This window comes from Anopheles gambiae, chromosome 2 (assembly GCF_943734735.2).
Source record: "Anopheles gambiae chromosome 2, idAnoGambNW_F1_1, whole genome shotgun sequence".
Lineage (NCBI taxonomy): Eukaryota > Metazoa > Arthropoda > Insecta > Diptera > Culicidae > Anopheles > Anopheles gambiae.
The window spans coordinates 51,971,577-51,993,286 of record NC_064601.1 but is presented as its reverse complement, the minus strand read 5'-3'; the positions used below and the strand labels follow the sequence as shown (position 1 = coordinate 51,993,286).

Here is a 21,710-nt window from a genome sequence, read left to right as displayed (position 1 = left end):
CCAAAACGGTGTTCATGATGTACTGCTTAAGAAGGAGTTTTTAAACGAAACCAGACTAGGTGGCCACGAGAGGATGCGAGTCGTATTGCTAGAGTTACAAAACTTTAGCTAGCCTGCCGCTTGGATGATCGGTTCAGGGGGTGATAATTATGTAAAAAAAATAAGCCAGAACACAGAATAGAAATGGAAATAAATAGATCAAAAGAGTTCTATAACATGACGCCTTTTTGTAAAAATGCCAATAAATCCGAACATATTGAAATTATAAAAAGATAAATAGTAATGAACAAATGGCAATGCTTAAACATAAATCGATAGCGATATTTTAACTCAGACTGCAATATATTGTCTTTCTTTAATCCATGGTCTTTAATTGTTTTAAGCAATAAAGTATAATCGCTACGACCACGACAAGATACGATTAAGCATAGTTGACTTCATCAGACGCGCAAAACACAATGGACGTGTGTTGCTGTTCATTCGTTCTAGAGCGCGGCCTAAGTCATTCAGCAACATCCGCTGAATCTGACGACTATGGAAAGGGAGTATTCTACTATGGCGAACGCGTAAACTGTCAAACGGTGTAAACAATCCCAATCAAAACAAACCGCGCAGCGTACGGCAAAGCAACGAATAGAATTTGGATACTGGTCGTTAAATATAGCGGTTTTACAATGAAAACGTGTCGTGCTTGTCTGCAGAAGGAAGCAGATGAATATTGTTCGATTTTTAAGAAAATCAACCAGGCGACTCTTGACGAAATGTTTCATTCGCTTACCGGTATAAGAGTTTCCCGAGGTGACGGTTTGCCCGATTGTGTCTGCCAGGAGTGTTCCGATTTTATTGTAATGTGTAACAACTTTCGGAAAAAATGTTTAAAGTCAGACGTACAGCTGCGGGCTCTCCTTCCCACGGAGGATAGCGAGGGGTATGTTGTTTTAGTATAGTGAATCATTCTTACGACTGACTTATTCATTGTCTTTCGGTTAACAGGGAACATTTCCAAACCACGCAAGACAGCGAACGCCAAAGTGTTCAAGAAACGGACTGTTCGGAAGAGAATCCTCTAACAGAAGAGGAATGCCAGCTAGTTATCAAAGATCATGCAGATATATATGAAGAAGATTTATGTTCTGAAACAGAAATTTTGGTAGAACAACTGGATGTAGAAGATGGGAAAAGTATCATAGAACAGACAGCTGACCATGAATCGTACTACGAGCTTTATGATGTTGTGGAGGATGTTGAATTTGGTGAAATAGAAGCGCTTAATGAATGTGAAGATGATGATTCACAGGATGCAATAATAGAACGCATCGAAAGCAGACAGGAAACCCATGAATCCTCCGTGGACGACCCGGTAGAAAGTACGGTTCAAGCCACCGAGTTCGTTGTTGAGTGCTGCGGCTGTCCTGGTGTGCAGTTCCCTTCCGCTGACGAGCTGAAGCAACACACCGCCCAAGTGCACGAAAACGAACGAATCCTCACCAACCTACGGCCCTACGAGTGCGACATTTGCTACAAACGCTTCATCAGCCATGCTGCCCTATCCAAGCACCAGGCCGCACCGTATCGCAAGAAAAAGTATGGTTGCCAAACCTGCGGCGCTAGCTTCTGCAGTCGCAGTGCTCTACACGGCCACACCAACAGTGCACACACGCGCGACCGTAAGTACGTGTGCGACGTGTGTCAGAAAGGGTTCTACACCAGCAGTACGATGCTGTCGCACCGGCAGATACACGGCGAAAAGAAGTACCAATGCAGCACGTGCGCGAAAAAGTTTCTGCGCCAGTCGGACCTGCTGAGCCACCAGATGACCCACTCCGACGAGCGACCGTACGGTTGTGGCGAGTGTGAGATGCGTTTTAAGTGCCGTAGCCACCTGCGCGATCATCAAACCGTGCACACGGGCGAACGTACGAAGAAGTGTAGGATTTGCGGGAAAGGATTTGGTACGTACGGCGATCGGCGTGTGCACGAGTTGCGGCACGAAAATGTACATCCCTTCAAGTGTGGCTATTGCAGCAAAACGTACGGCCGGAACTACAAGCTGCAGGTGCACATACGGAAAGAGCATACCAAGGAGCGTCCGTTTGCGTGTAGTGATTGTCCGGAACGTTTCTTCCAACGGTGGGAAATGTTGGGCCATCAGAGGGTTGAGCACGGCAAGATGGAAGGCATCGAGAGCGTCGAACTGGAGACGGAGTTGCATGATACCTGAAAGCAATAAACAAAACTTTTATACTTCACCCATTAGACAAACATCTTACCAGATCGTCTCAATAGCTTTGTGAGAGAAAATCTTAAACTAGAGAGAGTGAGAGAGAAAATGCTGCTTCCAAGGGAGCTGCTTGTCATACGTGAGAGCTGTGTAAATTTAGCCCATGACTATGGTTAAGCGCAAGACCCGCGTGGCGCAGGGTGCGGAATCTAACGAAACGAGGACTGATCTCACAGAAACCAAGTAATCTACTACGTTGCGTGTGAGCGCTTGCCGATGCTCGGCCCGGCATCCACGGCAGTAGTAGGTGTACCGTGCGCTAGAAGATTACTGGCCCTGTCCACGATGGACACTCACTCACTCGCAACCGTCCGTCGGTGAATCCGTGTACGCACATTGTGTGTTGTCAGTATAGGCCGGGATTTTAGAGCGTTTGCATTGCACCGTGCGCCGGTCGTGCAAGCCGTCCTGTTCGGTAAGGCTTGGCAGCAAGTGGTAGTACACACGGTTTTCTCGCGACGATCGCGCGTACTCTCGAGTGTTTGTTCTACTTCAGTTTGCTCTCCGATCCGAGGGCGGCTATTTGGTTTGGGAAACCAATCACTCCGCACTGTCCGGCACGTGCGGTCAATTGTAGCATGTTGTAGTAATACGCGGGTTCAAGCGCAACCAGCATGACGGATGTGTGACGTTATCATTATTTACTACAAGTTGCGATCTTCCCGCGGTTTAGTGGTTAAAAAAACACGACTCAAAAACGATAGGAATGCGTACGCATATACGCAGACCGCCGATCGGGTATAATTCATCATAATTTATGAAGTCTGAAACAGAGTGTATGCGTAAGCTGGGCAGCGATGCGATGATCGTTCGCCGAATCGGTTCCGACGGCGTGGCGGAATCTAATTTGAGGTGTGAAAACTGAACACATACAGCCTGTATATGAAAAATAATTTGGAAAATTCCTATTTTTTATACTGGAAAGAACAAAGTTTTATGCAGCTTTCCTGAAAATTTGAAGTTATTTCAATAATTAAAACAGAAGACATGATCAATTTACCATCCAGAAATGCAAACTCCCATACAAAATGTATGACCTACCCGGGTAGGTGATCATAGAATTGAGGGTGTATTTTTGGTCTTAGAAACGAAGGTTAAATGGTTGCGTTCTCAACAGTGCTCCTGCCGAAATCTGCCAATATAATCTGGCTACACTGGCTCGCAGGGCAAAAGCTCGCTCGAAAGGTCAACAACCGTCGCCAAACGGTGGCCGCCAAAAAGCTCGCCTTGCCCTGTGGGCGATGTATATATATATATATATATATATATATATATATATATATATATATATATATATATATATATATATATATATATATATATATATATATATATATCTAGGTATCTATATATATCTAGGGTTTGAAGGAAAAAATCTCAATTTTATAATCATTGAACTATAAAACTCAGCCAAACAATCAAATTAGTCTAAATAATCCAGCAAAAATCAAATGACAGCACGTACGATTAAATCGTATCCAACGGAGCACTGCTGCGGCCCTATGCGGTCATAGAAAAAGAACATGTCACCACTGAGAAAGAATGTGCATCTTAGAATTGGCTTAGAATTCCAATTTTCAGATGGACACTTCAGAAAAATCTTCATTTGTGTAACCGCTGAACCAAATCTAATCCATATCCCAGATCAAATTAAAGGATGCATATTCTCGTGAGATGGAACTTTCATTTTACGCATTAGCTCCCTCCTCCCCTTCCCCATCAAGCTAAACACTTCTTTCGCTTTTACTTCTTTTAAGTTTCGAGTTTTAACCTACCGAAAACTACCGATAAAATTTTGATGCGCCTACCGAAAACCGCCAAAATAATCTGGCCACACTGTCTGCGAGTTGCAAATCAGCTGTCAAACGCGATCGAAAAACTGTGTGTTTGTAAACATGGATCTCTCGTCCATCTATTTAGTGGAAAACTTGAGTAATTACAATTTCGAAGATGTAGTATTTCTAGCAGCGGATATAAACTCTATAGTGGAAGCTCTTATGCAGCCGTTGGTGATGAAAGAAACAGAGAAAACGATGTTTTTAGCACAAGTGTTGAAAACTGCGCTACACATCTGCCGTACAGTCACCTGTAACTACACCACGCTGGAGGAGCTGCTGAAGATGAACTGGAGCTCGGCAGAAAATTCCACGCAAAAGTGGACATTTTTCGAGCAACTTACGCTGGAAGATCCTGTGCAAGTGACCGCAAGAAGAATACTGCTATCGAACCAAGGTGTGCTGTGTTTGGGCATCATACAGGAGTTTTACAGAATGTATTACTCGAAGGAAACATTTAAGGAAATGTTGAATGGCGTTTGTAAACTGGTCCCTGCCAGTACCGCAAATCATGCATTCCAGTCTTTAAAGAAGACAATGTCCGCCACAGGAGAAATCAACGCACCAAGCCATCAATCCAATGAAATGAACATTGTTACGCTGGCAAATCACCACAACGCGAAAGATTTTAAGAATTGCGTAGACAAATTGCAGGAGAAATTGAATGAACCTGACAAAGAAGAGCTGCTCAAAGCACAACTGCACGCCTTGAAAATGTTGTTTAGCAGCGCAACATTAATGGGGCGGTATGAAGAAGCATTAAAAAGCGATGTGTATTATCAATTAAATTTGACTCTCCTAAAGCTGTATCATGACAATTTATTGACAAACAATATTCTGTACGATACAAATGTTATAATGTTGCTGTACCTGCTACGCCAAAACGGTGTTCATGATGTACTGCTTAAGAAGGAGTTTTTAAACGAAACCAGACTAGGTGGCCACGAGAGGATGCGAGTCGTATTGCTAGAGTTACAAAACTTTAGCTAGCCTGCCGCTTGGATGATCGGTTCAGGGGGTGATAATTATGTAAAAAAAATAAGCCAGAACACAGAATAGAAATGGAAATAAATAGATCAAAAGAGTTCTATAACATGACGCCTTTTTGTAAAAATGCCAATAAATCCGAACATATTGAAATTATAAAAAGATAAATAGTAATGAACAAATGGCAATGCTTAAACATAAATCGATAGCGATATTTTAACTCAGACTGCAATATATTGTCTTTCTTTAATCCATGGTCTTTAATTGTTTTAAGCAATAAAGTATAATCGCTACGACCACGACAAGATACGATTAAGCATAGTTGACTTCATCAGACGCGCAAAACACAATGGACGTGTGTTGCTGTTCATTCGTTCTAGAGCGCGGCCTAAGTCATTCAGCAACATCCGCTGAATCTGACGACTATGGAAAGGGAGTATTCTACTATGGCGAACGCGTAAACTGTCAAACGGTGTAAACAATCCCAATCAAAACAAACCGCGCAGCGTACGGCAAAGCAACGAATAGAATTTGGATACTGGTCGTTAAATATAGCGGTTTTACAATGAAAACGTGTCGTGCTTGTCTGCAGAAGGAAGCAGATGAATATTGTTCGATTTTTAAGAAAATCAACCAGGCGACTCTTGACGAAATGTTTCATTCGCTTACCGGTATAAGAGTTTCCCGAGGTGACGGTTTGCCCGATTGTGTCTGCCAGGAGTGTTCCGATTTTATTGTAATGTGTAACAACTTTCGGAAAAAATGTTTAAAGTCAGACGTACAGCTGCGGGCTCTCCTTCCCACGGAGGATAGCGAGGGGTATGTTGTTTTAGTATAGTGAATCATTCTTACGACTGACTTATTCATTGTCTTTCGGTTAACAGGGAACATTTCCAAACCACGCAAGACAGCGAACGCCAAAGTGTTCATGAAACGGACTGTTCGGAAGAGAATCCTCTAACAGAAGAGGAATGCCAGCTAGTTATCAAAGATCATGCAGATATATATGAAGAAGATTTATGTTCTGAAACAGAAATTTTGGTAGAACAACTGGATGTAGAAGATGGGAAAAGTATCATAGAACAGACAGCTGACCATGAATCGTACTACGAGCTTTATGATGTTGTGGAGGATGTTGAATTTGGTGAAATAGAAGCGCTTAATGAATGTGAAGATGATGATTCACAGGATGCAATAATAGAACGCATCGAAAGCAGACAGGAAACCCATGAATCCTCCGTGGACGACCCGGTAGAAAGTACGGTTCAAGCCACCGAGTTCGTTGTTGAGTGCTGCGGCTGTCCTGGTGTGCAGTTCCCTTCCGCTGACGAGCTGAAGCAACACACCGCCCAAGTGCACGAAAACGAACGAATCCTCACCAACCTACGGCCCTACGAGTGCGACATTTGCTACAAACGCTTCATCAGCCATGCTGCCCTATCCAAGCACCAGGCCGCACCGTATCGCAAGAAAAAGTATGGTTGCCAAACCTGCGGCGCTAGCTTCTGCAGTCGCAGTGCTCTACACGGCCACACCAACAGTGCACACACGCGCGACCGTAAGTACGTGTGCGACGTGTGTCAGAAAGGGTTCTACACCAGCAGTACGATGCTGTCGCACCGGCAGATACACGGCGAAAAGAAGTACCAATGCAGCACGTGCGCGAAAAAGTTTCTGCGCCAGTCGGACCTGCTGAGCCACCAGATGACCCACTCCGACGAGCGACCGTACGGTTGTGGCGAGTGTGAGATGCGTTTTAAGTGCCGTAGCCACCTGCGCGATCATCAAACCGTGCACACGGGCGAACGTACGAAGAAGTGTAGGATTTGCGGGAAAGGATTTGGTACGTACGGCGATCGGCGTGTGCACGAGTTGCGGCACGAAAATGTACATCCCTTCAAGTGTGGCTATTGCAGCAAAACGTACGGCCGGAACTACAAGCTGCAGGTGCACATACGGAAAGAGCATACCAAGGAGCGTCCGTTTGCGTGTAGTGATTGTCCGGAACGTTTCTTCCAACGGTGGGAAATGTTGGGCCATCAGAGGGTTGAGCACGGCAAGATGGAAGGCATCGAGAGCGTCGAACTGGAGACGGAGTTGCATGATACCTGAAAGCAATAAACAAAACTTTTATACTTCACCCATTAGACAAACATCTTACCAGATCGTCTCAATAGCTTTGTGAGAGAAAATCTTAAACTAGAGAGAGTGAGAGAGAAAATGCTGCTTCCAAGGGAGCTGCTTGTCATACGTGAGAGCTGTGTAAATTTAGCCCATGACTATGGTTAAGCGCAAGACCCGCGTGGCGCAGGGTGCGGAATCTAACGAAACGAGGACTGATCTCACAGAAACCAAGTAATCTACTACGTTGCGTGTGAGCGCTTGCCGATGCTCGGCCCGGCATCCACGGCAGTAGTAGGTGTACCGTGCGCTAGAAGATTACTGGCCCTGTCCACGATGGACACTCACTCACTCGCAACCGTCCGTCGGTGAATCCGTGTACGCACATTGTGTGTTGTCAGTATAGGCCGGGATTTTAGAGCGTTTGCATTGCACCGTGCGCCGGTCGTGCAAGCCGTCCTGTTCGGTAAGGCTTGGCAGCAAGTGGTAGTACACACGGTTTTCTCGCGACGATCGCGCGTACTCTCGAGTGTTTGTTCTACTTCAGTTTGCTCTCCGATCCGAGGGCGGCTATTTGGTTTGGGAAACCAATCACTCCGCACTGTCCGGCACGTGCGGTCAATTGTAGCATGTTGTAGTAATACGCGGGTTCAAGCGCAACCAGCATGACGGATGTGTGACGTTATCATTATTTACTACAAGTTGCGATCTTCCCGCGGTTTAGTGGTTAAAAAAACACGACTCAAAAACGATAGGAATGCGTACGCATATACGCAGACCGCCGATCGGGTATAATTCATCATAATTTATGAAGTCTGAAACAGAGTGTATGCGTAAGCTGGGCAGCGATGCGATGATCGTTCGCCGAATCGGTTCCGACGGCGTGGCGGAATCTAATTTGAGGTGTGAAAACTGAACACATACAGCCTTAGACGGCTTGTAGCCGGCAGAGTGTGATCGAAGGAAGCAGAATCAAATTTCGTTTCGAACCGGAAAAAGGCAAACATAACCGGGTTGATAAAAAAATGTATAAAATGGTAGCAATAATCATGCTCACCACCAACCTCAGACGCTCAGCTCGGGACCGAACCACAAAGTTGGTGGTGGTTCCCAGCGTGCGCGCACCGTACCACACGACCTCCAACTGTCCAACGGACGAACTGTTGGCTGTTGGTTGTTGAGATTTTTCTCCTGCGCCAACGGCAGTTTTTGTGGGAGGTCAAGGGGGGACTAGCAAGAGGTTAGTTGATGTATTTATAGCGTATTGAAAATTTTGTGAACTTTATATTTCTAAATCGGAGGAAGGTTCAGAGACCGTCAGACCGATCGTGGCACAGATGTGCGGCAGGCAGTTAATGGTCCCTTTTGAAGAGGATTAAGCGATAGATCTTTCTCGATCGTTCCGCTATCTGGCGTTGTTTACTGTGTTGATATTCGAAGCTTCCTGTAACTGTAATTAGAGCAAGAACTTCGACATTCAATTTCTTACACAGTTTGTTCATGGGAACTATTGTTTTTGCTTGAGATGTTTTTTTTTTTCTAAATCGTTAACAATATGCTTTCTTTTGTGCCATAAAAATAATTTTATTGGCACATGGGAATTTAAAATGGCGTAGATTTTTGTTTACCGCTTTTACGATTATTCCCTTAAGTGTCGGTGACATGTGATGTGAGCTTCCGATGCCGATGTCTTGGGCGGATATTTACGATTTACGGCGATACCCGCCGTGCAGCACATTAGTACCGTTGACGCAGCTGCTGCCCCGCAGGACGGTGACATTGGGCGGAAGATTGCCGGTAGAACATATTCCCCACCGACCATGACCGAGCAACAAGCTGGCGCAAATTTCCAAAACAGGTTCACTGAAATGGGGTTTGCCGAACGCTGCTTAAGCTGTGTGTTTTATAATATTAGACAGCACTTCTCCTGCCGTGTCCCTGAGGAATGAATTATGTTAAACTTCTTTGCCAGGTTGTTGGCCGCGGGTTCAATGGGGGGGAAACCGGCCGCTTCGGCCATTGGTGACGACGGAAACAAAAATGCGTGACCTTGAGCTCACTTGCCCACACCTTCGCGGTGTTATTTGTCTTCACCGTTTGTATGTTTCGAATAATAAAGAAGAGTAAAGAGAGGAGTCATAAACTTTAAAATGGTTAGATTGAGACGCGTTTAAAGTTGAAAAAGGATTAATTCAAATTTACTATCCCGCACCCCGGACTTTGTAGCATTCCGGCTCTAAAGTGAAATCACAGCATTCAATTGATCGTCATTGCGTGTTCGCTGTCAAGAGCAAGCGTTCGAACAAATCGAACCTATCCATCAAACATTCGTAAGCGACTAATCGCAAATAGTCGGCATGTGTACCATCATTTCCGATTGCTTTAAGGCATCAGAAGAGAAAAAAAATCGATAGTACGCGCCAAACGCCTGTACGCGATCGATGCTGTCCGTTTCAATCGAATCATTCTGTGACTCCCCACACAGACACACACACATGTCCCATCCACTAGCCTGGTTCCGTTACACGAGCAGAGCATCCGTCAGGCACGACCATCTTCTTGCGCTGCCATCTGTCGACGAAATGCAGATTGCTTGGCAAAGTTGCAATATTTGTCAGGCCCATTAATTACGCCGGAATGTTCGGTGCGAAAACCCGGGCGCACGAATCGTGGACGCTGGCCATTAATAGTCTTGCCCCCACGACCGACCCGCCCGCGGGCGCGAGTTAAGGACCACTTCGATGCTTTGGTTATTTGGCCGGGTTTTTTTATTCTTTCTTCAGTTTGTTCTTCTTTAATTTGGCCGTGTCTCAAATATATCACCTCAAGTGGAGAGAGATTGGTAAGACGGGCTCGGCCGTCCTGGAGGTTTCGAGCAAGCGGAGTCTCTTGGAGGGAGGGAAGCTTCTTCTTGTGCATTTCAGTAGCTGCTACTGCGGCTGCTGCTGTGCGTTTTGGCCACATGGCACTGCCAGCATCGGTTCGAACGGAACGGTTGTTTAGAGTAGTGTCAGTGTCAGCGGGTAAATTGATTTGTAGAACTCGCTGGCAGTGGCAGTGCGGTTCGATACTACTACACAAACCTGTACCAAGGCGTACGGCGCACAGAACTCCCCGACAAGGTTGGTCTTGCTGGGGGAAACATGCGAAACAGCAAACAGAACCTATATCTCGGATCTGGCAAACATTGTGCCAATTTTCAATGCCAATTTGTGAAAGGATGTTTGCTAAATTTCCGTGTGCATTAATCATTCGGTGATTGTTGTGAGAAACGTTTTTTTCGAAACATCCGAAGCAGGAAGGGATGGGAAATGGCAATATATAACGATTGCTTGTTTTATTGAATCTTGATTGTTTTGTTTTTATGGGCGAGCTGGTGGTCTATTCTATAGACACGCCAGCTGCTACAAAGCCGGACGGGTTCGATTCTCTCATTCAAGGTTAATGGTTATTCGAATGGTGGGATTACTTATGCACTGTGTGCCTCAATATGACTTAAAGCATCGGTTATTTAAGACATAATACGGGGTCAGTGTAGAAATTATAGAATTACTTCAAAAAGAGGTAGCTACAATATGTGTCTAGGGAGATTCTACAATATTGTTGAACCGAGGGATCCTTGGATAGTCTCTGAGTTACTCGTCCATGCTTGTTGTGGTTTTTTATAAAGCTTGTAATTTTATGTGGCTTTTGTAAGACTCATTTTTTGTTTTCCCTTTTGAATCCGAATCATATACACCCTTGCAATTTCGTAAACTCCAAGTTTCGTTACTGTTACTCTTGCTAGCAAATCAATTGGAAAGTGATGATCTCTATCACGGCACTCGATCGCAGTGTTAAATTTGCTGGCTTTACACCAATGTTGTGATGTTGTTTATTTCGATTTTCTTGGAAAATTAATCACAAGCAATGTGTTTCAACTGCCCCGAGTGCTCCGAGTAGATAGGATCTCGAGCACACAGGCACATGATTGCAACAGAAAACAGACATTCGTTGGTGGGTGAGACGATACAGGCCCTATTGTAAAATGATTTACCTCAACTCGGCACCGCTTCCGGACAGAGAGTTCTCCAAACCGTCTCTAGTGGGAGGGATGTGGAGTTCATTCGGTTTGACTACTGTGTTTGTTGAAGCAGTTGACTGTCATAACCCGTGTCCATCTGTTCTTAGCCTACGCTCATCTTAGTAACGATTGGCTTGGCGTAGACGACGCTAGACACTAACCTTTCTCAAGCCCTCCGGAACTGTCCTCTCTTACTCCCTTTCTCTTTTGCTCAATCTCTCCCTCTCTCTATCTCTTTATCTCTTTGCCCTACTTGTGGAAGATAGAGATGGTTCCTCACCCGGCAAAGGTCCGACACAGCGATGAATGTTTATTTTTGGATGCAATCCAATTATAAACGCACCACACGGGACGAAGCTACGCGCCGGGCAGGAGGTTTGTGATTTCACGATCGTGGTGACGAGCGAAATGCTACGCCGGCTGCCGAGGACGGCGGTGTCCTTGTGTGTGGCGGTGGAGTTGAACTAATGACAACAACAATCATCTCGACCGACCGACTAGATTGCCGTCACGCCATTGAGATTGACCATCATCGAAGCGGATCGAATCATCGTCGTCGCGGCGGGTGCTAATACTCCAAGAGAATGTTCTCAGCGTTCACTTTTTTGTGTTTCCCAGCCTCAGGTCACTCAGCTCTTGATTGCCGTGTCGTGTGCGCGTGTGTGTGTGATAAAAATTCGTGTGTGTGAGAGAAAGAGGAAGAGGGTTGTTTAGGTTTTTCGTGAGTGAACCAACAAGTGCGTGTGAGGTTGATTTTTTTTCCGTTGAGTGTGATCAAGTGTGCCACTGGCAGCATTCGATGGTGTGGCGACGTTGAGCATTCGTTTGATCGTGTACGGCTGTGGCGTGAAACATACACACACATCGAGTCATGCAGCTCGTGAATCGTGGCCATCGCAGCAGCAGTACGGTCAGTGCCGACGGGCACCAGTTGCCATCAACGACCGCGACGGACATTGCACTGATGCGATGGTCTTCGCGCGGATTCACGGCCATCCCGGTTGAGCCGGACGATGCCGCATCCACCGGCGGCAGCAGTAGCAGCAGCAACAGCTCCTCCTCAACCGTGGGCTCCCTCGTGGCCACCTCCCACAATGGGTCGGCTTCGGCTGGCGGTCCCTCGGCTGCCGGCGGTGGTTGTGGGGAAGCGCGAACCATACAGTACCTGACCCTCGATCACGCGGCGGCAGCTGGACAGTGTGGGAGCGGCATGGGAGATGCCGCCAACCGCTGGCGACGTGCCGCGCCCCAGCACAAAGGGCCGTGGCGTACGAAACAGCAGCGACACGGGAAAGGGACGTCATCTTCGGCCTCCGCCTCGATACAACCGTCGGTCGCGTCGTCCTCCTCCTGCCTGCGCGACTGTCTGCTGTGCCGATGCTGTCGAAGTGGTCAGTATGCGTTATCGCTCGGTGACGATCAAACGTCCCATTCGATCGAGCCGTTGATCGCGATCGGGCAAGTGCGTGAGCAATCGTGTTGCCTCCTCCTGCCTACTGTGATAGTTTGTTTACAACGGTGTTTGGTTGTTTCTTTCTCTTTTCCGATTCGCCGATGGTGATGTAGCGAACATGGACGAGCCGAAGGAAGTCAGCGATCCGGAGGAGGGCAACTATGAGTGTAAGTAGATGCGCGGTAGGGTGTAATTTAACAAATCGTTAAAATATTTATTTCATAACACCACGAAAATGGTAAAAATACGATTGGATGTGCAAATATTGCAACATCAAACACACGTGGGAAGTTTGAACGATATTTATATCCTTTAAGCAACGGTTGAATATTGATCAACAAAAATTGCGTATGAAACAAATGCTCCCAAAAAAAAACTTGAAACACAAGGCCAGCTACGACACAAAAAAATACAAGCAAAAAGCTGATGTGTGGGTGTCAACCATTCCGTTGACACAATCACACGTCTCCCATCGTTGACATGATTAAGCAATTAAGCATTTTTCCTCCCGGCCGTTAGATCAACCCGCTTGCTCTTGCTCCAACAATCCTTTACTAATGTGAAGAATTTTTTCGACGTTTTACACCAATTTTCTTGGCTGAATGTCTGAAGGAGACGATGTTTTTAAATAATCAGATCTGGCTTGTTGCTTTTTGGGCGGATGGTGTCATCTGTTTGAGGCAAACACGTACGTGTTGCGATTATTTATTATTTTCTTGATTTGTCGAAATTTTAATTTATTTATTTTCTCATAATGTTTGGAGTAATGAATGATTGATTGATATTTTAAATTGACATTTAAAATATTCTATCCTTCAAGTATTTGTTACATTTTCTTAAAACAGATCTCCAAAATCAATCTCTTGCTTCTTGTTTCATTCTTGTTATGATGGCAATTAAAATGAATCACACATAACGGGAATCAATTTAATCAGCAATCATATACATTTTTAAAGAAAATATTCCATAGCTAATGCTTGCACAAATGAACAAAAAGAAAATCATCGGAATTGTTGTCTGAAGGTGCTGTCGGGACGGTACAACAAGAACCGTTGCTGAGCATATCGGCACGGCCCGCTTCTGGTAGTGCCGATGGCTTATGAATACCGAATCAAGCCGAAACTGTGGGACATGGGCAAGCACGAGTAGCAGCTACTACCGTTTCTCTATCTCTCTCTCTCTCTCTCTCTTTCTCTGTCTCTCTCTCTCACCCCTTTTTTGCGTTTGGTGGCTTGCCGGTAAACAAATCAAAATGAATTTGTGAAATTTTTTGGTATGAATCTTTGCCAGCTCGTTAAGCCGGGCCGAAATGTAGACCGAACCACGTTGGCGGTTGATTTATGATTGGTGAGTGTGTTTATCGCTCGTGAATTCATAACCGTGAATATTAAATGGGAAGCAGTATCGCGATCGGCGCAGTTTTTACTTGTTTTTCTTTTTGCTCTTCTGTTTTTGGCAACAAGTGGCAAAACGGTCGACGAAATAGTACCGGAAAGTTAAATGAAATACAAATTATACGCCTGTTTGAAAACATTTATCTTGATTGATTGAAATTTATCGATTGTTTGGGATAAGAGTTATGCTCAAAAGCGAGTACACGTGGAAAGATGGCACGGTTGGCGACGACCAATCGGTAGTCCATGATTGTGTTGTCGACTTTTGTTCATTTATGTTCCCACATTCCATAACTTTCGGCAAGAAGTGATGAAACGCATCTATTGCAGATGACGTGAAAATCTTTGCCAGAAAGGAACCAATACTCTTCGCCGTCGCTTTATGCCCAAATCGATCGAAAGTGTACCAAGTTAGCCCCGATGACATGTGCCGGGCCTGGCCAAATGCAATGGCCAAAATAAGAGTGGCCCGGTTTAAAAAATTTCAGTCACGCTCTTTCTTTGGAGGACTGGCTTTAAATTTTTAACACGCCACGACTGCGAGCTATACTTCTTTTTTTTTTCTTTTGGTAGCAATCTTCACGAGTATTTTCTACGGCTTCACGGGCCAAAAGGAACGTGTGCTGTTTTTTTTTTGCGTGTACCTTCTTCATTCTATTTGCACCACGCCCAAGCAGCTGCGGGTATGAACGTTCAATTTATCACACATTGCCCACAATTCTTTCAAGGTGGGATTAAAGACAGAAGGTGAATTTCGCAGAAGCAAACTGAATCTATGCAGCAGCCAATCGATAAAGCACATTTCGCCGCACATTTCAGTAGAATGCGGGAGATGATTTGGTGATTAGTGTTTTGTTTTGTTTTTTGTTCCACTCTCAAGCACAAGTAGTGATAAATTTCCCTGATTTCCTACGAACCGTCTACTAATTCTTAAAAAATACTGGAATGATTCATTCAATCCCTCGATCGATCATTATGAATGTATTTTTAAATCCATTGCTGCTAAAATCGTAATTAAACATTTGTCTTTTAGGAAAAAATGAAAACAAATAAAAATTGTTGCAAAAAAATATGAAAAGAAGGAGCTATCCCATTCATTTTAGACATTTTTCTATTCTGCAATAAAGCTTTTACAAAACCATGCAATATAAAATGTCTTTATTTGTGTATTTTAATTGAAAAAAAAGTAATTACATTGCAGAACACTAAATATCGTATACAGAGTTTCTCAGATTTTTTTTGTTTTGTTTTCCAAGGATTTGTGAATGTTTTTCGATTTTTTGAGGATTTGGCCCACGATTTTTGTTTGTGTTTCCCAACACTTGTAACAACAAACAACGGTCCTTGTAACAGCATAGGAAACAAATTATCTTTGAAAAAGAAAAAAAACTGCCTGCGAAATACGCTTATTCTGATGAAGCTGAAATGAATCAAACTCATCCAACGACCACAGCGTTTGCGAAATGTCCCTAGCCAGTCATTTCAATCCGAATAGCCACAGCTGTAATGTGCCGTAGTTCCGTGCCACAACTCGCTTCCACCTAATGTACATGAGATGATTCAATTTTGATTTGATTTTCCGATCGTTCCATCGAGACTTCCTGGCAAAAGTACACTTTGGACACACGCTTCACACTCAACTGTTTGAGTGTGTGTGTGTGTGTATATTACAAAAGCCGTAAATGGTCAATACAAGCATGGAACGTGGTGAGTTATCTCACGTTTTTCCTGCGTGACAGAAGCAATAACGGTAGCGGCAGGGAAACAGTGTGGTTTGCTGGATAAATATTTATTTAGCTATCACACTGAATACGGCTATGAGTGGTCATGATGTGACCATGATCTGTTTGCCGGTTTTCGTTGTTCTACACACGAAATCAATTGTTCGGAAAATACGTTTTGAGAAGTAACTTTTTTATCGTTTGCGTCAAACAAAATTGTTTTGTACGTAAAAAGTTCTTTGGAATTGTTTAGAACCTTAACTTGAACTATATTATTTAAGGTCAAATGCTACAAAGGTCAAAGGTTGATGGAATGTTTTCAGTGGAGCCGCCCAGTACTTGATCTCAGTTCGCGAATAGTTGTGTTGTTCGGATTGATTGTAATATGTCGTGAAATCGTACGGTCTAATAATATATTAATCAAAGGATCCAATCTTATGTGGCCCTAGCCTTAAATTCACAGGACTGACTATCTGTCAACAGCTACAAGCATTTGTAATTCGTGATTCTTTAAGTGACATTTAACCAACTTTCACAGCCTAAACTTGGAAAATAACTAAAGTTATTGCTATTCCAAAACCGGGTAAAGATCATAGCGTTCCGGAGAACTACAGACCGACTAGCCTTCTCAGTTGTATGGGAAAAATATTCGAAAAACTGGTAGAAAAAAGATTAGCTGCCCACTCTTATAGCAACAATATAATTCCCAACAACCAGTTTGGTTTCCGCCCCTCTTTTTCCACCACACATCAAGTCCATAGAATGACCAAAAACATCATACACAATATACTAAACAAAAAATCAACCGGAGTGGTACTGCTTGATTCTGAGAAAGCATTCGATTCTATATGGCATGAAGGGCTAGTTTACAAACTCATAAAATTTAACTTTCCAAGATATCTAATCAATATAATACAATCATTTATCTCTAACCGGCAGAACAATATTCACGTAGCAAATTCCACATCGAACCCATACACACCACTGGCAGGTGTACCCCAAGGTAGCACACTGTCACCATTATTATTTAGCATATACATATCAGATATTCCAATAATGCACAACTGCGAGCAATACTTATATGCAGATGATTTTGCATTGTCATCTACCGCTAAAAATCCAAAAACCATAATTAAAAATCTTGACATTGGCCTAAAGAAGTATGCGCGATACTGCAAAAAATGAAAGTTAAAGTTAAACGAAACGAAAACCGAAGCTATATTCTTCACGCGAAACACTAGCCAGCGTAAGCTACCAAATTCTAGACTCATGATCAACAGTAATCCAATTGATTGGAAGGATTCTATAAAATATTTGGGAGTATATCTAGACAAACGACTGACATTTAAAACTCATATAAACAAGCTGAGTGTTAAATGCGAAAACATTTTTAGAACTCTGTATTGTTTCCTCAATAGGAAATCAAAACTTAATTTCAAAAATAAGTTATTATTGTACAAAGCATTAATACTCCCAAATATAACTTACGCTTCACCAGTATGGTCCAATTGTGCGGATTGTCATAAGTTGACACTTCAAAGAATACAAAACAAATTTCTTAAAGCAATACTTAAAGTCCCCCCTAGGTACAGAACAGCTCAATTACACATAGATTGTAATATATCTACAATATCCTGTAAATTATTATTATTACAATCTACATATAACGTAAAATGCTCATTTAGCACACATCCAGTTCTGAGAGAATTATGCACTTAACCAGTTAGATTGAAGTTATAGATCTAATTTAGATTGTAAATATTACTAGGTAGCTTAGTATGTAAGATTTATTATTAAGATTAGAATAGTGTTAGGTTAATTTCTTCTTTCACATTAGGGTTTTTTTCCAAAGCACTTTTCCCCTATAATTTCTTGTCTATGACTGTATAAGCTATGCAATGCAGTGTAAAATCAGCCTAGAGCTACCTAAAGCAATCAAAACAATGAGAAGAGAAGCTTATTTCGGGCCCATTATAGTATAATGTAACGCCGCAAATGTATGAACAACTTATAAATATGGAAATAAATTAACTAACTAACTAACTAACTCACAGCCTAAACTGTAAGAATAAATACACGGTGTGCACGATAAATTTGACTATTACAGTTTGTTTTATAATCAGGCGTATTCTATGCTTATAATTGAGTCGTCTCGACGTCGTGTTGATGAATTTTGTGTGTTCTTTGTATGGAAAAGTGCACTTTACAGTTCATTTTCTAGACTCGAATACACCTGAGTAAGTGATTGCATTGACATATCAACACAAGCGATACGTCAATTGAAAGCTAACGTTGTAAACTAACAGGTGTTTTTTTTCAATTTCATGAAATATGTTTAACTCGCTTGTTTTGTAGAAACACGGATCACGTGCATTATGATGATACGCGCCGGAAAGCAGCACTGGGACATCATTGAGTATGTTATGTGTTCCCTGAAAACCACGAAAACGATTCGTAATGAAAAAGAAAAGTACATTGGAGGTTTTGTGGAAGTTTTAAGCAGAAGAACGCCCATCAAACGATCGAAATGTGCTCGTATCGACGCTTTCCTGGCCAATCTGTAGGAAAAGTGCTACAAAATGTGTGCGATTAAAATGCGTTTTAGCCAAATGGGACGTGGTTTCACTGTATTTTTACGATCAGGGCTTCAAATTCTATTCAGATAGCTACCGAAAGCATATGAAAACTGTTTTACAGCCATAGATTAGAAAAGAAACCAATGGTAGGTCGTATGCGTGGCAGTAGGACACGAAGCATGGTAATGCGGCAGCCAAATGCTAAACCACTACGAGGGAAATTCACCACATTTGATCTCCCAACTTCCCAGAACATATTTTTTTTTTGTTTATTTTATTTTTGGCAAAGTTGAAGGAGATATTAAAAGATCGTCCAGCACAATAACGCGAAATTATGCACAAAAAATTCAAATTCCAATTCAAAAAATAGTCCTTTCCAGGTACGTGGCTGAAAAGATTTGCTTCAGGTTCTGGTGCCAGATAGAGGCTGTAATCGATGCCAAAGGCGGATGTTTTGATCAATTTATGTAGCTAGCATAGTAAACTACTTTTTCTACAAAAAAAAATTCCAAAATGATAGATTTTTCCCAAAAAAAAAGGTTTTCTTTTTCCGTGGGTAACTGTCAAATTTATCTTGCACACCGTGTAGGTACACAGCTCATATCTTTGTTCGCGAATCCTTCCCCTTTCACCAGAAACAATTGTAAAAAAAAGATTCGTCAATATTTTTGCGTGAGTTAAAGTTTCGGACGTGGAATAAACGTTGTTAACTAGTCAAATGCCAATTGCTGAATGAATTATTTTATGGTTTCACCAACAAATGTTGAGTAGATGAGGAAAATGAAAGGTGTGGGGGGAAGGTTACTGCACCGTCGTTCGAATTGTGTCATGTTGTCATTTTTGTCTACTTGCGATTTTGTTGTTTTACTGCTAAAGGTGGTCGCTAATGGTCGCTAGGCGATCGGGACCATCGATGTTGTTGCAACGATCATCGATATTGCTGACTCTTAACTCGTGCACACACCACGAATCTTCGTCGGATACAATTATAATTATCGTAATTTCACAAAATAATTCCTCAAATACGGGTTCTTCGTGTAAGAAATGAAGACTATACTACCGTTAGAATGCTTTGGGCTTGGGAGCAATCGAACAAATATATTCAAACACGAAAAAATACAGTATTTATCTCGGCCTGTCCAAAGATTGCAAATAAAGCTAATAAAAAAATAATTTACACATTACAACTGTTTCTTATCAGCTACATAAAGGACTGAGCATACGATCGAACGTATTAACGATTGTTTAATTGTAAACCTAATCTCGAATTAACGAATTAAAGCGCAATAAACTGCTGCATTGAAACGCTGCGCCTAATGGCTCTCTAATCGTACCATCAGCGTTAATAGTTATGAGTGCGTCGAAAACACACGCAAACCGCCACTTCGAACTGTGGTCTACTTTTCTAAACAAAAAACCCCGAACGAAGCGAGAGAAACATGTACCGACCGACCACCACCTTTTTTCACCGTCCCTCCTCCAGTAGTTGGGGTACTTTTTGCTTACCAATCGCTGCGCAAGTGTATTCATATATTCCTGAGTGTCGGGTCTATTTTTGGACAACCACTCTCCGCATTGATAGTTTTGCTTCACTTTCTACTATTTCCATAACAAAAGGAATCGCAATTAGAAAAGTTGTTCCGAACTTTCAGATTGCTTTCATAACACTCTCACCCAAACACCCACCCGCACAAGCTGTTCGATTTCGTTTCTGGCTGTCTCTATTATCATCCGCTGGCACCACACTTGCAAAAGGTTAATATTTATGTTTATTGTTGTTCGTTGGCCATTTCGTTTTGCCCTCGCCATCGTCGGCGGAACGTGTTCAGGCGTGTCGATGAGTGGAATTTTCATATTTACTATTTACTCACAGGCTTAACGCTTCCGACCAAAGAGGTAACGTGGTTTCCGCTGTGGTGTTTATGAATGGCTAATACCTATCGGTGTTTTCATACGCTTCTACTGCTTCGCTGTTGTTTCGCTTTACACCATCGTTGTGTGTGTGTGTAGCATTGAAAGGGGTTGTTCTCTTGCTGTGTTCTCACCATCCTTTACGCTTGCTTTTGTCTGCCCCAGTTGTTCATATGACCACTGTTGACTGGGTTTCACGTTTGGCCAGCTGCACGGTCATGTTGACTTTACTTCGGCACGCAAAATCCGGCAAACAGAAGCACACAACAGTTGAGGCGTGCTTTTGTTCATAAGCGGATCACTTTCAGCAGTAGTTCGTTTTGATGATTGTTTTTCATCAAACAAACAGCTCAATCGTAGGGCGGTAGTGTGAATGGATTTCATGCGAGAGCTAACTTTGTGTGCCTATGTAGGAATGTCTCTGTAATGTATGAATTGTAGAAATTCTTACATAAGTGTGAAGTATGAGTATTGTAACGACAAAAATATTATATTATTTAATACTTCCTTACTAAAAATTAACTTTTTTTCTATTGGCAATGATAACGTCATTGCCGGAATGCTTGTATGATATTTAAGTTTTTGAATTTTTATCATGATTAAAGTGTATGATTATTGTTTTGCGATTTTTATGAGCTAGTTTTATATTTAAAAAAGTATCGCTTTTATCTTCAACATAATCTTTTCTAAGCTGTAACCAGAACGAAACACAACCGGAAACTCTTGTGCTGGAGTGTGCTATTTTTGTTTTCTACCATCATCACGCTCCATTATAATCTGCTACCAATAACGATGGAAATGGTGTTTCAAGCATGCCAAAAAGTAGCGTTTGTTTTTGCATTTTTTCAATAATAATCTTATTGCTGTTTAGATTTTGTGCACCAATAAATCACAGGATTGTGTCAATTGTTGATAATCTGGCGCATGAATGGTTTCCATTTCTGATTCAAAGTTTTGAACGTGCATGTTTCGGTTTCCATTACAAACAGAAAAATATTGTGAACAAGAGTTAATTTGTTAAAGTTTGCTTGTAATCGGTAAACAAAACTAGTAATATGTTCGTATGTCTATTTTGACCAAAATGTTGTCTTATTTTTTAATTTGTTTTTGTTGTGTTTATTTATCATACTTCGACTCTGTTACCAAGCGTATATTATAGTTCATATGACGCTTTCGAGTAGTTCGAGTTTGAATGTGATCTGTATGAAAATTATAATTAATTGTGGTTATTTATAATTATGTTGATGACGCATGCTGGCTGGGAACTTGATCATTCGACGCATGATGTCATAATGCATGAGTTCTGGATCCATTGACGCCGGCTGGCACTATGTTAACCTATGTTTATCAAACCTAAAAAAAAATCAG

At 42.5% G+C, this 21,710-nt stretch overlaps 2 protein-coding genes across 3 annotated transcripts in view; both read left to right on the top strand.

Moving 5' to 3' along the window:
- Window positions 1–473: 473 nt before the first annotated feature.
- LOC3290988 (zinc finger protein 780B) lies at window positions 474–7,256 on the top strand. Its single transcript, XM_061650725.1, has 5 exons — window positions 474–928; window positions 994–2,219; window positions 4,364–4,553; window positions 5,584–5,922; window positions 5,988–7,256. Exons 1-5 carry the CDS (start codon window positions 675–677, stop codon window positions 7,213–7,215), a joined length of 3,237 nt encoding a protein of 1,078 aa, XP_061506709.1. The 5' UTR covers window positions 474–674; the 3' UTR covers window positions 7,216–7,256.
- A 260-nt stretch (window positions 7,257–7,516) lies between these two features.
- Window positions 7,517–21,710, top strand: part of LOC133390951 (Kv channel-interacting protein 4-like) — a 58,558-nt gene continuing 44,364 nt past the window's right edge. Inside the window, exons 1-3 of one of the 2 annotated variants that reach the window (XM_061650195.1) lie at window positions 7,517–7,690; window positions 11,906–12,678; window positions 12,854–12,907. In XM_061650195.1, coding sequence (XP_061506179.1) covers window positions 12,159–12,678; window positions 12,854–12,907 — 574 coding nt within the window. In that variant the 5' untranslated portion in view covers window positions 7,517–7,690; window positions 11,906–12,158. Of the gene's footprint in view, window positions 7,691–7,850; window positions 8,014–11,905; window positions 12,679–12,853; window positions 12,908–21,710 lie in introns of those variants that run through there. The other variant, XM_061650197.1, reaches the window with a different exon arrangement.